A 17735-nucleotide genomic window follows, 5' to 3' on the forward strand; every position below is an offset into this window, starting at 1 on the left:
GTGATGGCCCTGAAGCACTTCAATATAAAAAATTCCTCTCCAGGCAACCTAACAAACTCCCAGGCTTACTTGCCTCAGTGGCCTGATGCTGAGCACATTTTTACCACAAGAAGTGCAGTAACCTTCTAAGCTAACAGCCTTTGTTACTCCTCTGGTCCATTTCCCTCTGGGGACCAGCATTTCACACAAGCCTCATTAGTAACTTTCTAGCTCCTTGTTTTACACCACAACTTAAAGGCACAGATAGGGTATGGAAAGGGGAAGCTGGTTCCTAATCCATACATATCGCGATCTTCTATGTAAAGTTAGAGAAGTTCACTTACAGCTTTCCTCCTCCCATATCCCTGCAAGATGCCTTTCAAGTGAAGGACTGTACCACAGCACGCATTCATGGAACTGCTAGTGCAACAAACTCTGTAGGCATGGATATAAACCAAACTGCAATAATAAGCACACGAGTTATTTCTGCCTAAAACCTACTGCCAAGGTTGAAAGCAGACAAAGGCATTCCGCTACTCTGCAGCTGATTTAACTATCTGATTTTCAGGGGCCTCACAAGAGAAGACAAATATTATCTGGGTTTTTCAACCCTCATGCAGGTGAAACTCTTAATGAATACAAGTGTGGACAAGAAGCATATATCTTTTATGAACTAATTTACAATGTGGCTATTAGAGATTCTTTGAGGAAAGCAGCCCTTAAAAGTAATGGTTTTGTGGGAGTGATTATATAGGATTGTGCTAGGATGTGAAGACAATACAATGTAGGTGTCATTGTAAACATGACTGAGGCTTCCCACACTGATACTAATATTTATTCATTCCTAGGTAAAACAGACTTAAAGAAACCACAAGGATTTTCTCACAGATTTAAAGTTAATTCAGCACTTTGCTGAATTGAGGCTACAGTTCTTGGCATCTTGCAAGTTTCAGACTGTGCACAGAAATACTATGCAGCCCGCTTACCTAAATATTGCCACTTGCCCCACCCTCCACCCCCCCAAAAAAAGGAAGGAAAATTACATTAAATATTAGAAAAAGAAAGTTCTGGTCACAGCAATTTCCCCCCACTCCCCTGCATGTAATTTAATCGACCTCATCTGTTCATCTAATATAACAGTTATAAATTTGGCATGTGATCCAATGGACTAATCATTCCAAGACATGTCTACAGTCAGCACTGTTCATTTCTCCCAGCATCAAAGGCCCTGAGCAGTGGATGGAGCTGATTATTCACAGCGGAAGACTTTAGAGCCTCAACATACTAGTTTAGTAATAATTTTCACCTAACTGGAACAGTGCAAACATTCTGGAGAGGGAGGAATATTTAAAGCATGTTTTCAGGCTTATTCTTGATAAAATTAAACTGAGCCAAGTAGGAAACAGTCTGTGCAGTCTGCCACAACATGGAGATACTCTTCCGGTTTTCCCTTCCCAGCCCATGCGAGAGGGATGGCCCCAGGCAGATTTTCTGCTCTTCATACTGAATATAGGCACAAAGGTTGCAATCGTGGAAAACCCGTTCAAGCACCATCTTCCCCTGAAGCCATCTAAATTTCAGCCTTGATTTTAAATTGAAAAATCCCTAGCATTTTATGCCTGCACTTGTTCAAAGCTGACCCAGTTTCCATAGGACTGAACAGTTTTAGTTTTAATCTGGCTGGGATCCAAAAAATGAGACGTAGCACTCAGTCCAGTCGCTATGGTTGAAGAAGGCCCAAGAAACCTCAGCCAACTTTACAAACAAAATGCGGCTGTGTCTGCCATTTTCCTAAAGCACAGCTCACAGATGCTGTGGTACTCACATTCCCATCTGAGCTCACCCAATGGCTAGAGAATAGGTAAGATGAAGGAATGAAACTATTAGGTTACTTGCTTTGCCTGGGGAAATGCAAACCTGACTCAGGCTGCAGGGGGTAGGAGTACCTTTTCTTGGGGCTGTTTTGACAGCAGAGTCCTGGAAGAAAGGAGCAAGAGCTACCAAAGCTCAGCAGAAATTTTGCACGCAAACAGAGGTGATATTAGTCCTGTTTCCTCTTCAAAACGTGTTTTGGTATTTTAGCACCCCTTGTTTGCCTAAAATGCAGAAGCAGAACTTACAGGAGGCCCAGAAGACAAGTTTTTCCCCCAGATTCTTTTCCACCTTTTCACCAACCTAACCACCAGTTATGCTCCCTCTTCCACTCTTTCTCTGTCAGTTAATGTGGAATTTCTTTATATATAGAGCTCAACTTCAGCTTATGAGTTGACAGTGCCCCACTAAAAACACTAAAAAAAGAGCATCACTCTAAATTCACCTTGCAGGTTACAGCATTTTTCTAAGAAGGAGGAGAAACAACTCCCACAGGTGCAGGACAGCATTAAATCCAGATCTTTTACTTTCTGGGTGAATGGGATGGTGAAACTGAGGTAGCTAGACTGTGAACTTTCTGTTGTACTGCAATGCTTGAAGAAGAGCAGGTCTACTAGCTCTTCAGGATAAGATCCATAAAAATCATGACAAAAGCCATAACTGCATATGGTGGGGATTACGACTATGCAGACTAAGCAAGCAGAGATACTTCTTTCCAGCCTTGAGTAATAGGCTGGGACTGAAGAACGGCATTAAAACTCACCCTGTTCTTACTGTTCCCTGTTGATTAGGAAGCTCTGCTTGGTTGTTTCAGCTTTACAAGCAGACTTAAAGATCAAGCACCTGCTTCTGGATTCACTGCAGTAATTCAGTGCCTAAAAATGTTCATCTGTAGCCCTTCAGATGCTTATATTTTTGACTGGTTCCAAGTTCTGCATTGAAGCTCCCGCATTAAAGGGTCACAACAAAAACAAGTTTATAAAAAAACAGATGTTAAAATCTTCCTAAATACAGCTATTTTCTTAAAGGTACAGTTCAATTTTGATAATATTAACATTTCACAAACATCTCTTTAAATTTCAAATTAACAAAAATGCTCTGCAGAAAAATTGCATTATACCCAGCAGTAATACCACCACTGAAGTGTTCAGCACAGTAATAGTAAAACAAAGGGATACCTTGCTACTTTGAGTTAAATATGAGTTAATCATTTACATGACTGTTTTTGTCAACCCACTTTCAGCTGTCACCAGCCTCCACAGAAAATAATAATAAATATCAAGTACACCCACGAAGAGGTAGCTGAGAATGGGTTAGATACATAGAGAGGTCTGGAAGCTGCAAGAACACGAACCATACAGTCTTCCTAATTTCTTGTTATATATATATATATATCTCATACTTTGATGCAACAACAACACACAGTGCTGATTTTCAGGTGCAAATTTTATTGTGGATCATAACAAAGGTTTCAGAAAAAGCACAGGAAAGATCAGCAACAGAGCGTCTCGTACTTAGAGGGTACATAAAATACATTCTGTGAAAGTTACTAACTCTGCAGTAGAAGGCAATGCAGCTTAATTTAAACTAACCATTCTTTTAAGATGCACATGTGAAGAAGCAAATTTTGCAAATATTATTCTCTCTCAATTAGTTTGATATTAAATCGAGAACCAAATATTTTAATGACACCAACATTGTTGCACAGTGTGTAGGATTAAACTGTTAGACTAAGAAGAAAAAGAAATAGTCACACAGAAAATGTTGTCAAAATACATCAAATTAGCCCCAGTAAATGATAAATTTACTCAAAACCTCTTTGGAATATCTGTGGATGCTGAGGTATGCATAATTCTGGAATGTTGGTGCTGCTAGCTCCATTTTTCATGTGATACCTCAAACCAAACTATCTTACTTTAAACTAATTATAACATTCTACAAAGGATTTCTTCAGTCTTTAATTGTACTTTAACCGTAAAGTGAAAACCTGCACTAATTCTTACAGTAGAATGACAAAAGTCTCTTAGGTAACACTGTAGAAAATTTTGCAAGAGGTCTTCAAGGCACTGCTCTCTTTGGGTGCATGGCAAACACACAGGACATTCATGGAGGCTGTTTTAATAGGAAGACAAGAATAACAAAAACTAGACTTAAAGCTAGTATCCAGTATATTAAATCTCGTATCTTTCTCTAATGAAATAAATCCCATTACTTTTAAAAGCCATTCCACTTTACAACACTGCGGCTTGCAGGAAGGTGTCTGCTAAGTCAATCTGAAACATGAATTTAAAAACATACTTTAAGAAAATAAGTAAGAACAAAAGTCAACCAAGTAGCATTTACCTCAGTCAATACAGTCTGCCTGAATGAAAACCATTCCCAGGTACTATAACCTTCAGTAAAACAGAAAAGACAAAATGCTTTCTGGATTTAATGCCACTGGTTTACATGGAGATATGCCAATGACCAACTTGGTCCACAGACAATCAAAGTAGACAAGGACCTCGTCCAGCACTTGCTCGTCCACTCGAATTTCTGAACTGTATAGCTGCAAGGGCTGCTGCTCCCGTAACAGGAAGATACCTACTGACTAAGAAGACTAAAGAACGAGATATTCTGCAGTCAGCTCATTAATAAGAAAGCAGATGCATATGTACTTGATCAGAAATATACAACAATCCAATTCTGGACTTTATGTGTGTCTCTCAAGCAAAATTATGCAAAGGTTCCTTCAATATCTTTTTTCTAGGGCCTGTTCTTTATCGCAACTAAATGCCAGTCAGCTGGGAAGAAATCTGAAAGAACTTGATCTCAAGATACTAGAATTTTAGACAACTATTTTGACAACATCTTTTTGAGATGCTATTAAGCATCTGTAGCCTCTCTTTGTAAAAGATAACAGTTTTCTGTATTTGACAGAGCATGCCAGGATTCACCAACAGGGAAAAGATATCTATCTCCAACCACAAAACAAATCTGATGCCACATTGCTGAGTGCAATGGATAGGTCAGAAGTCAGAGAAGGACAGGAAACTGTTCTTTGGGCAGTTTCATAATGCCCAGAGGCAGAAAACAGACGAGCACATTGGTCTGGTGGATCAGAACAAATTACCACCATGAGATCTTAAGGCCTGGTTTCCTACTACCTGGCTTTAGAAACCCAGCCAAAGCATTGAGATAGTAGCCTCAGGATCAGAGGCTCCTTCTGGGTCCAGTAGAGAAACTGGCCTCTCCAGGTGACAATTCATTATCTTACATGGGTGAAATCAATTGATTTGGATCTATTTAATGATTAAAGAAATTATAAATAAAACCAGGATTGACCTAAAATTTAAACAACTTCTACCTTAATATAAACAGCAAGGAAAATTCTGCATTCAGCAGTACATCAGTATACATCACTGTGTATCAAGAATAAAAGCATCAGAGGCGTCAGCAGAATTTGGCCCAGCTAACTTAACATTTTTCTTCCCTGAAGGAAGATGTTGGCATACACTGCTGAAAAGCAAACTGTCTACAGTAGTATTCTACAGTTCTATAATCTTCTGTATCAAAGCAATAAATATTAGATATAATCTGTATATTAGATTTCATAGTTATCTGATAGCTATTTAAATCTACACTGTCAAAAATACAAGCAGTGACACATTCCTACATGGCAGCATAGACTATTTGTGTGAATGTGTTAGAACTATCACATGGTTCTATATTTACATAGGACACTGTTGTTTATATAGCAGGTTTTAATTTACATAAATTCTTACTATAAGATAGATAATTGTGCAAAGGATGGATATTGTTTAAATGTTTCTATGGTACTGCATAATGGCATTTCAGCATGGGGATTTCATCATTCTGTCTCAGTTTTGTTTTTTAAGGATGGAAAATGAAGTCTGACAGAATTAAAAATGTTATACTGATATAGCACAGGAATACCTATTTTCAAGTCCAAGCAAAAACCAATTTCACTGTTCCTAACCTTTCTCCTTTACATATATAAATCTCCTCTTTAAAGAAAGTGCACTCGTGAAAATAAGTGTAATCAAAATGTTTTGGCCTTGCTGAGATGTAAGAGAGTATTTCAGCTGAGCATGATCTGCAGAAAAAACATCATGTATTTTTTAATTAACAACTAGAATTACTACAGTCTACGTGTGCAAGTGAAAAACATATGAAACATTAAAATAAGCTGAAATTGCTGCTGGTATATACACAAAAGGTTCTGTCTTAGATTGCTCAAAGAATGGTTTGTTAATTCCTGTACTTTAGCTTCTCAAATATTAAAGATATAGTGAAAACACGTTCATTTTCACCGAGGTCAAAATATCCAGTTATTTACCCATGTAAAAGGCAAATAACTTATTTTCTGCACTTCTAATTTCAGAAACTCAGTTAAAAATATAGAGGTAACAAGATACTTTAATAAAGATATTTAGAATGTTTATAACAATTAGACAACAATATCTGAGTATAGAGAACATCCAGGTATTTTCCTTTGAATTAAATATTGACTTTCCTTCACAAAAGTTAATATTTACTTCTCAGAAAAATGATTTCTGTGGCCCCCCAGCAGAAATCAGTATCATCTTGTCATTAAACATCAGTTAGTGTTCACTGAAGACAGAATGCAATTGCTTGTCTTCCTCTGATGCTCATGTTGCACTGCAAAACTCTACATTAAAAAAAAAGTCCTGGAAAATAGAAAAATATGTAATGCTTTATATACTAAAGAATACATAGCTGTTATTGACCATTCTAGCCAGCACTACATTTCTTTAGATTAATAGATTTAAGAGCTGGCAGACTTCTCTCCCTTTCACCTATACCAGTTCTGCCATAATTAGGTGACTACTAACAAGTCTCTTTCCTGCACTGAGCAGTCCAAGGATTTCTGAAGTCATCCAGTAATTTCCTTACTATGTAATCCAGGATCCCAATAACCTGTGGTTGTACCGGAACCCTTCTTTTCGAAAGGCATCTAATACTAACATCAAGACTTCTAGCAAATCACTGATTTAACCTTTAGCCAGCAGAGTTTTTGAGGACTCTGGCAATCTCTACCAGCTTCTTTATAGAAACACAATTGGTGCTTGATATCAAGTCTAAGAGAAGAAACAACTCCCATTTCTCTTTTGTGCCTTTGTTAAGGCTAAAATCAAACAGATAACAGCTTATACTTGGTCATGATTAGAAAAAGCATACTAATTATAGCCATATAAAATGACTAAAGAACCTTACACTGTAACAGAGTCTTTGCAGATGGGAGTAGTTTTGACCTAAAACCAATGCTTTTGTATCTGAAAGGCTACAGGAATGTTTCTGGAAAATAAATCCTATTTTTTGTGTTGGATATTATGCAGCAAAACATAGTCATCATAAAATCAACCAAAGAGACAGATTCTAAATCCTATTTAGCAATAATTCTATACTTGCAACCTGGTAATCCTATGTTTAAACCGTTAAAAGAAGAACAAGCCACTCTTTTACTTTCTAATACTACATAACTATACAGATATTAAAGGGAAACTGTATTATACAGGTGTGTTTTCCCGAAATGTGAACTTTTTTGCAAAGAAGATCTCTTCCTTGAACAAAACCAAGTGACAAGCTGCAAAGTCTGCATACATGGAATGCTCAATAACACATATTAAAGGCAGAGTATCACATTATAATAAGTCTGAAGGAATGAATAGCCACTTTGTACCCATAAAATTAAAGCCCAGAAGCACTGGAAATATAAATTAATCAGATTAAGTGCTTGAGAAAGTCTCTTCTTTTTACCTGCGAACAAGAGTATTTAACTGTTTCTCCCCATGCACATTTCTCATAACGAGAATGCAATCATTTTATCACAGATGGAAAATCTCTGTATTAGAAAAGATACATGTAAAAAATATTAAAATAGTCAGTGCTGAATCTTCTTATGATTGGTTTCAAAGGCTGACTTGGATTAGTTACTAAATCTTTTTTTCATTCTTGCTTCACCTACTACAAGAGTATGAAGAGCGTTGTTACTACTGAGACATGAATTCTCCCAGAAAATACCCAAATATCTTCCTCCAAACTTTTTTCTTCATGATTTATATTAGTTTTGAATCTACTATGAAAATAGTAGTGCAAGTATAATCAATAAAAAATTCTTCAGACAAATGGTTCGGTTTCTTTTAGCATAAAGATGCAGAGGAATACCAATGAAAAATAGGCTATTTACAATGCTTTCTTTGTTAACAATCTTTTACATCCCAAATCAATTCTTCACTCCACGTTCCTGTATTTGGTGAACAAATTGTACAGTACCCTCAATGTAGACTTCAAGTCACAATTTACAATATCTAAAAAAAAAGACAAGGAAAAAATCATTAGTAACTTCATCAGCTCAAAACATATTCAGAAAGAGTGCCTATTCTCTATTCCTCCTCCTTGTTCAGATCCACATCCGTGAATATTTCAATCATAAATATAGTAAGAAAGAATAGAAATATAAATAAAGCACAGTTTTTAAACTGGCAACTCAAAAATTGCTACTTCAACCGCTTTCATGTAGGGATACAAATGGCTAATGGTGCTGACGTAGAAGTGAAACCAAGGTTTAGATGCCCATGAGACAAGTTTTCCCTAGGATTATGTATATTTATATGACAGAATCTTCAGCTGGTTGCAGCCAAAAAGTAATGATTTTGAAAAAATCATCAGGCAGGAACTAATGGAACTCTTCCCTTGTGTAAGAATTGCAAGACTTGGTCCATTTTGGGCTGCAACATCTTTAATTAGGGGAAATGTTGGCAAGATACCTAGAGGCAAGTTTAGATTTTGTAAAGTTTCTAAAGAAGCCAGTACACAAGTGCCCTTTGAAGACACCCCTGAAAATGCTTTGGATGAACCGATGTACATGGCTGAATCAGTCCTTAGAAAATCAACATGTAAAGTAAAGGATTTATATGAAACAAAAAGCTAATGAATACCTGCTGTTTCCAAGAGAAGTTGTTGAGAAAGTCAGTATTATTTCACAAGAAACCTATAAAACAAACTGACAAGTACTGCAGCAGCAGTCTTCCCTAGTGCTTCAAGGAATTTTCAATCTCAAATAGAGACTTGGGATCACCCTCAGAAAGAATAGCATAGAATAAAGAATAAGAATTGGAACTGTCCTATTTCTTGCTGCTGACTGTATGAGGAACACAATCTCTTAACTTAGGTTCTTGGAATTGACCATGAAGGTGTAAAGCAGATAGTGTATATACTCCCATAATCTTTAAAGCCTCCAACAAAGCCTAGTAATTTGTATATATAATCATCAGATAGTTTTGCCACAGTATTTATCTACAATGATGTTTCTCATAGATTGTGAAGGGGTTATACTTTGAAGAATGAGTCCATTCAAACATGTGCATGGTGTCCCAAAGCACACAATCTTTGAAGGGCTAAAGATACTACCTCTGATACCCATGGACAAGGGGTGACAACACTCAAATTCAGATCTTATGCTGAGCCTAAACATGGTCACGAAACCATGGTCAGGTGGTTTTCTGACTCTTAACAAATCAGATAAAATATTCCTGGTATAAAATGAAAATACCAAAAGCCACAGGGAAGGACACATTGCTCCCACAACATCATGTTATACTCTGTAATACGGTTTGCATGGAACTCATGAAGTTTCTACTTTCAGGCCAGCAGCAAGCTGCAGAATGCCTTCCATTTCCTAACACAGAACTTCAAATGAATAAAGAGATAATTTCAACACATCTTTGCAAAGTTACCAGAAGAGTCCACAACCACAAAAGAATTCCACAGAAAAGTCTAAACTAAAATGAAGCTTGCACTCAGAGAAAAATGAGTTATTTCCATTGCTACATGTGTTTGACCAACATGTACAACATTCTACTGGTTGCAGTTTTCAAAAAGAGAACCTTGAGTTTGGCTTCAATGAATACTTTTCAAGAAGTAATCTCAAAAAGTTCAAACTGCAAATGATTTCATTATAGACTCAGTAGATTAATGTTCCGGCCATTTTTGAAGTAAAAGGTCATGCAAAGCTTTTTAATACCTTTTCAATTATATTGCAAATAACCCAAATAAACTGTTGACCCCATAAAAATAATTGGGTTTCATACTCATATATTTAACCATGTTCTTTTTTCCACTAAATATGTTTTTCATATTCTAAAGCACTTTTCAGCATATTTTTTCCTCAAGAAACTCAAAGAAACAGTATAGGAATTTAAAGAGTATTTAGTATACACATTTAGGGTAAGATCATTTTCAATACTCTCCTGCTCACTGGAAATTTTAAGCATGGGCATTGTGCCCACTGTAACAACACATAAACCAGATGTGTTTTTCCATTCACATTTGGCAGGAAGTTTCATATTAAGCATTTCAATAATTGCACAAGAAATGTCTTATATATGCTGAAATATCCTTATGGCTTGATTTATACTGGAAAAATTAGCTATCCCCTAGAGCAATAAATACCTGAAAAATTAAATGCTATAAGAATTTTAAACCTCCATGGGGAGTAAGGGATCACAGATACTCTCTGTTTTACTTGGATATCTAGATTTTAGTGTTTCCCTCTTCCCTCTTTGACTATTTCAAACATAAAAGTTTGTGATACAGTCACCACTGGTTTAGTTAAGCATGACTGTGGAAAAGAGTTCAAGCAATCAAAAGAAGTGAAAAAATAGACAAGGTCCTGGATAGGTCCAGATTAAATGTATAGGCAGCATAGGCTCAATCCTGAGACATACTTTGTGTGTGTGTGTATACATCTGCTGCTGTTATGACTTGGAAGTTGGAAGGAATGGAAAATAAACAGAACGGAGCAAAACATGAATTGGTGATGTGCGCCTGAATCTCCAGAGAGCCCTTACTATCAGAAATAAAACTGAGCATTAACTTATGTGAAGTCCTCAGGGAATAACAATCCCACATTATGGCAGGAAAAGACTGTGTGCGCGACAAAATGTGAATCTGCAATGGGTCTTGAAAACACATTGATTATTATGGCACATAACCACTAGAAGCCCAGCTACCACCCCTGTTGGGAAGAGTGGAGCAGAAGCTGCATGTCCCGCTCCTGTACGGTAAGAAGTGGTAACTTCTCATGAATGAACCAAATTCACCCTATAAAATGGTGAATCAAGGGCCCTATAATAGCCTGAAAAGTTGTATTTAAACCCTGCATTTATATAAGCAAAACCAAATGTTCCCTGGTCACGCTAAAGTCAGCGGCAAAACCTTCATTTTCCCTGAAAACACACTGTACTTTCAGTCTCCAGCTTTAAATTTAATTTAAATATGCGTGATTAGGTCCTGCATTCAAAGGCAGTTACGCGAACATTCGAAATTCTTCTTCCACAACATCTACCTCTTTTGTGAAATCTTGTAAAATATACTGCAATACTTGAGGTTTAGCATGAAGACGTGTGATGAGGGGAAACGGAGCAATTGGAGCAATTCATATCTGCCAGTGACGCCATTCACAATTGTTTCCTTTTTCTTTCAGTCAGTATTACTCACTGCATATGAGTAATCACTCTCTGCAGTGAGCATTACTGAATATGTTTGGTCACACAAATCTTACCGTGGCCATTCAAGAAAAGAAGCTTTGCAACATTTATAAAAGCGTTACCAATTAGGCACTTAAACAGAGTTAACTGAGCACCTCGAAACATATCTTGCCTTTTGCTCTTGGATTAATTTTTAACCTTCATTTAGCTGTATCATAATCCCACGAGATAAGATCTGGATCCAACACAAATTTTTAAGGACATACAAAAAAAGGAGAATAAATACCTTCTGGTCTTGGTTTTGGTTTTTCCAATCCACCATCTTGCATTAGCTCAAATGCAAAGGATACGTTGAGGACCTAGTAATATAATAAACACATGAAACCTTTCAAATGTTAAATTCTTGGATTTTGGACACAAACAATCAGTTCCTTCACGAATTCATGTGTATAATTCTTCATGAACGGTAAGTCTGGTTAAATGACAGTATCACACAATGGCTGCCAAAATCATCTAATACTTGCTAACTACCCCGTCACTAATATAATTTTCCCTTTTATTCTGGACAAGTATTAATACTGAGATCTTAACAACGGTTGGAATGGTTACCAGTACAGTACTGTCTGGATTTCAGCTATTTACATCAAATTTATGCAGAAAAGTTCGTATCATGCCGGGTCCTGCACTTGGGGCACAACAATCCTGTGCAGTGCTACAGGCTAGGGGAAGAGTGGCTAGAAAGCTGCCTGGAGGAGAAGTACCTGGGGATCTTGGTTGACAGCCCACTGAACATGAGCCAGCAGTGTGTCCAGGTGGCCAAGAAGGCCAATGGCATCTTGGCTTGTATCAGAAACAGTGTGACCAGCAGGTCCAGGGAGGTTATTCTGTCCCTGGATGCGGCACTGGTGAGACTGCACCTCGAATCCTGTGTTCAGTTCTGGGCCTCTCACCACAAGAAGGATGTTGAGGGTCTGAAGCGTGTCCAGAGAAGAGCAACGAAGCTGGTGAAGGGGCTGGAGAACAAGTCTTACAAGGAGCGGCTGAGGGAACTGGGGTTGTTTAGCCTGGAGAAGAGGAGGCTGAGGGGAGACCTTATTACTCTCTACAACTACCTGAAAGGAAGTTGTGGAGAGGAGGGAGCTGGTCTCTTCTCCCAAGTGTCATGGGACAGGACAAGGGGGAATGGCCTCATGCTCCACCAGGGGAGGTTCAGGCTGGATATCAGAAAAAAATTTTTCATGGAAAGGGTCATTGGGCACCAGAACAGGCTGCCCAGGGAGGTGGTTGAGTCACCTTCCCGGGAGGTATTTAAGATGGGTGGATGAGATGCTCAGGGGCATGGTTTAGTGTTTGACAGAAATGGTTGGAATCGATGATCCTGGAGGTCTTTTCCAACCTAGTGATTCTGTGATCATCTTTGTAATACTAGGCATGTTTGTATTTCTGTTTTTAATAGAAAAACGAGATCTCATTACCTTTTGTTCAAAACTATCAGGAGTCAAGAAAAAGCTGTGTAGAGGAACAAAATAGCCTTCTAGGAGACCCATTAGCAGGACTAAGTACACACCATCTGCAAACTGTAAAAAAGACATTTCTCAGAACACTTTCTGAATAACAATCCTTTGCTTCGCTTAATGAACAAGATATACATTTTCTAACATAAAATTGTCAACAAACTATTAATACAAATACTTCAAATTGCAACTAAAAGATCTCTTCTCACTTCTTTGTTTCCTTTTAGTTAGTCACGATGTTCTATTACCTCTTCTCCAAAACTGACCTAAAGCTAAAATATACACCTGGAATAAAGTTCCTGGAAAGAGAAGTGGCCAGTGGCTTTGATCTATGCTTTGCTTTCTATTCTATTAGTTGTGGAGAATCAGAACAGTAATCTTTCAAGCTCTCAAATGGCATGCATTTCCTGGGCAGAAAAAAGCGGAGTGAAAGTGCAGTCCCATGATTACATTGAAATTCAGTATACTGGAGGAATAAAGGAACAAAGAATCACCTTCCTCCATGTTTTGCAAGTCTGAATCAATCTAATCTTAAGTGTATATAATTACAGATGGAATATAGCTACTTGCTATGACATATATGTTCATTTCTATCTAAAAAGATAGAAACTTCCATAAGATTTTGTTAAAGGCTTGCCCCTGTGACATTGGGTCTACCAGTGCACTGAGATAATCTCACAGTCAAACCAAGTTATCTGAAGAAACTTATCACCTTCCTAAGGTAGGTAATTTTCTTTCAACTGATAAAAATACAGTCTCTCATTTTAGAGAATACTGTTTCAGATAAATGCTTACAGAGTTTCTAGGTACACTTGAAAACCACTTTTTTTTTCCAAAATAAACAAGGCAATAAGCAGGCAAAGGAAACACCTTTCTAAAACCCCTTACACATCAATTCCAACCAAATCTTAATCTTATTTTTGAAAAATCTTCATCAGACTGATAGCTTTTTAAATAAACTAGAGATTCTTAATAACATGAATCAAGACAGAAAATAAATGAAGACACGTGGGCTTTTTTAATAGTGTGGATACCATCCTTCCTGCCTGACCTTGTAATTTTGTTATGATAGCTGCTGCAACTGTTCACGTGAGGAGGTATTAATACAGCAGGATAAAGCTTTTCTTTTACGTCTTTCCAGACACTTTAGCAGCTGAGAACAAGAAAAAAGACCACGCACCACATTATTTCTATGGTGCAATCAAGCCTTCAGCCCAACTGTACAGCTGCCTATGCACTTAAGTAGCTTTACTCTCAAAACGTATCTCACTGAATAGAGTCATTGTAATCCCACGTGATCATGTGCTTGTGTAAAGGTAGGACGGAAACAACTGTTCAGCGTGATGTTGGATCAAACCAAGCTGACAGAGTTCTTTCCTGACCAAAACCAGCACAGGTTCTGCTTACAGCACTTGGCAGCGCCCAAGAGGTAGCATCTGTTAATTAATTTTTATGCTAACGGCAGTACAAAATAGTTTTAGAGAAATGTAGCTGCCCTCATGATTCCTCTGCTTAACTGACGAGCGTCTACACACAAACATGTTTAGAATTGAAGGGTTTCCCACTGAAATAACATCTTAGATCTCAATCATTAATAACTGAATGAAATTTCCGGATAAAGCCGGGGGCATAGTGTAATAGCATAGTGCAACTATCATTCCCCTTTACGAAAGGCTGTAAAATCCTACCTGGGTCTCCAGTTCAGTGACCTCCAAATTCAGTTTATTCAGATGCTTGTTCACAAAAGTGATGAGAGTCTGAAATACGAAAACAATGTAATGAAGACCTACTAAGTATGGCAGCGGTTCAACATACCCAGTATCAACTCCACCCAGAAGAGAATCTGCATGAGTAAAGAAACTGCAACACAATTTTCAAAACTGAAATGTGACAATAAAAAAAACCTAGATCTTTTTTCAAGAACAAAGAACAGAAATAAAATGAACGTGCTGTATATAAATGAAAATACACTGTTTAACCATAATAATTCTTAAAAAGACCTTGTGGCAGACTATAGGGAAGTGGGTAATTGGACTCCACCAAATCTGACAGCAGCCAAAACACTCTAGGTCAGATCCCTGACTGTTGTAAACTGGATACCTCTTTGGCATCAATACACTCAATCTACCAGTTGGGTTCTACCCAACATACACTTCGTGAGAACTTCTTTTTGATGGAAACTGATAACTATGTGTTGTTCTGTGTTCCAAAGCTAAGTTGCTGCTAAATATTAATAAAAAGTTACATTATAGTAATGAATTTAAGTATAAAGCTTAATTGTATTTAATATAAGCAAACTATACCAAATATATATAAAATACATACACACAACTCATGTGCAAACAGATACACACAAGCATGCACGTTCACACATTAGGTATTTTAAAAATAAAAACCTTCCAACCTTTTTCACTACATTGAGCTTGTCTGGAGCATGGTCAAATAAAGTATCAAATGCATCTCTTTCTGAAAAACATTCAGAGATGTTAATAAATAGAGCAGCAGTTGTCCAACTGCAGAATAAACAATTATTAAGGTACAACACATTTGAGATAACACATTAATCAAAATGTTTCAATATAGTCTCTTTGTATTCCAAGTACCATGTATTTTGCACACTGTGCTCTTGCTGTGAGCTGTTAATAACTTACTCTCCAGTATTTACAAAAAGCATCACTTTCAAGTAGGATTTGGATTAGCTATAACATAGTTTCTCAAAAACAACAAAGAATGGTATCTTTATGCATAAAACCTTGAACATCCAGATGCACGGAGCTAAATAAAAAAATCATTTTGTGCAGAAGGACAAGAGTTTCCATCTAGAGTCACTACAGCTACAGAGGAAGATTTTCCCCATAGGATACTGGCTGCAGGGTGGTCTGCTATATTAAAAACCTCAAGCAAGCTTACAATTAAATAGGTGCCATACAATCCTTTGCATAGATGTTTTTGGGCCATTCTGATATGCAGTTTTAGACATTATCTGTAGGACAGGCTACCTAGGGTATCGTGACTGGGGTGCTACTGTAGTCACCTTCTGAAGGACAAAAAAAAAATTATATATATAAAGGCACCAGAGCCTTTTCTGAGCAATTTCCATTTTAAAAATCACTTGAATGATAGCAAATAGCTCCACAAAAGGCTACATTCATACTCTTCAATTAAAAAAAAGGCTAAAGTACATCCAAAGGCATTTGTAGAAAGCAGACTTCACACAAAGTAATACCGCTCAGGGACATCATTGGGAAAATAAATCATGCATGTAGTCTTTCAAGTCAGCTGTAAGGCAGCCATTGAAATAATACAAGAAACAAATGCTAAATTCTTGGTGGGACTCCACCTAAGCTACTCAGGTAAGTGTTTTCTGCTGGCCAGGCATTTGGCCAGTCTCAATACTAGCAGCAGACATACTAGACACAGTGTTTAGGCCTGCTGAATAATGACACGGAGTCATTAAAGTCTAAGTAGGTAATCTATGCAAGAATGCCAACAAGTTCACCAGCTGGGTTATGATAAGACATTGTCTTATATTTTGCTGGGAACTTATGACCATTGATACTATTACAGTAACGTTCTGGAGGTTAAACTACAAAGCACATGCAAATTAACACGTGCTGAAAAGCAATGAGAAGTGTTTTAAAGATGGTCAAACTGATTTTAATGTTTTTTCCCCTTTTGTTAACTGCCAAGATAGCCTGTGGTGTGTATATTTATATATTTGCTAGGGCAACCTGAAATCCTCTGCTTCCTTGCAGTTCGATCAAAGTGACCACCACTGCAGAGCTAATGTACACTTTGACTACCTCAAGAAAAAGATAATAATTAAATGAACTTACCATGCCTTCCTGATAATGCCCTATGGAAAAAAACCAAAAAGAACAAAACACAGTTATATATAATTCATTTGCAGACATTGTGCAGCAAAAGAAAACGACATATGTAGCCAGATCTTCAGCCTGGTGAAAACTGGAGCAGATTCATGGAATTAAGAAAACTTTCATTAAGTTACTCCAACTGAGAATCTGGATTAGTCTGGAGCCCATCAGTATAATAACTCCTGGCTTTGCTAAATTCTCATGGGAGGCCAGATCTCAGATTTCCTACTACTGAAACAAATCAACACACCTTGCCTGAGTAAAGAAGGCTTTTGATGTTGATTTTGTGAAAACCTTTCTCCTTGCTTTAAAGATGCATTTACCACACTGATTACAATACAATTCCTGTCAAAACAATGCTTAGAGTGGATTCCTAAGGATTGCAGCATTTTGCTGCAGTTGATCCCTCTTACAACTATTACATGTAAACAAATCCATAAAGATACATAGTAAAGATACATAGTCCGGCTTCTCTACATTCCATTAGAATCTATTCTATTATTGCTTTCTCTTGGCTTGGAATAACTTTTCTGTTAGAAATCGTTTGGTGAGATGACATGTAGAGGGCTTGCTACCATCACTTTGCATCCACAAAGTCCAAGCACGTAAAAATAATCATAGCACATTCCTTTTTGAAAGAATCTAGTTCTCCATCAAATAAATAGCAACATAAAGAATGAGGCATATCTCTCTTGTTTGTTTGAAGGACTTTTGAGTAAGATAATAAGAAATATCATAAATACAGAAATAAATAGTAAATATAAAACCGAGTATATCTTGTATATTTTCAGTCTGTTTTCTCTTTTATCCCGTTTTCCCGCTTTTAGTTCCCCAGCTCTGCATTTCCCCAATCTTTTGCATTTTTAGATGCATGTTTGTAGCTCTTGAAAAGGCTAAAATACAGTCACTGGCTGATGCATCATCTTCCCTGGAACCCCGATTCCAAAATCTAAATATCAGCAAATGTTTGAATTTCTGAGACG

The 17735-nt window shown here is 37.3% G+C and overlaps 1 protein-coding gene across 3 annotated transcripts in view; it reads right to left on the reverse strand.

Moving 5' to 3' along the window:
* Positions 1–5078: 5078 nt before the first annotated feature.
* PARVA (parvin alpha) overlaps positions 5079–17735 on the reverse strand; it is a 65906-nt gene continuing 53249 nt past the window's right edge. For all 3 annotated transcript variants that reach the window (XM_009563826.2, XM_054068216.1, XM_054068218.1), the window contains exons 8-13: positions 16714–16733; positions 15282–15343; positions 14566–14634; positions 12839–12940; positions 11650–11722; positions 5079–8183 (exon numbers count right to left, since the gene is read on the reverse strand). In XM_009563826.2, coding sequence (XP_009562121.1) covers positions 8107–8183; positions 11650–11722; positions 12839–12940; positions 14566–14634; positions 15282–15343; positions 16714–16733 — 403 coding nt within the window. In that variant the 3' untranslated portion in view covers positions 5079–8106. The remainder of the gene's footprint in view (positions 8184–11649; positions 11723–12838; positions 12941–14565; positions 14635–15281; positions 15344–16713; positions 16734–17735) is intronic.

The sequence above is a fragment of the Cuculus canorus genome, chromosome 5 (genome assembly GCF_017976375.1).
Source record: "Cuculus canorus isolate bCucCan1 chromosome 5, bCucCan1.pri, whole genome shotgun sequence".
In the NCBI taxonomy this organism is placed as follows: domain Eukaryota; kingdom Metazoa; phylum Chordata; class Aves; order Cuculiformes; family Cuculidae; genus Cuculus; species Cuculus canorus.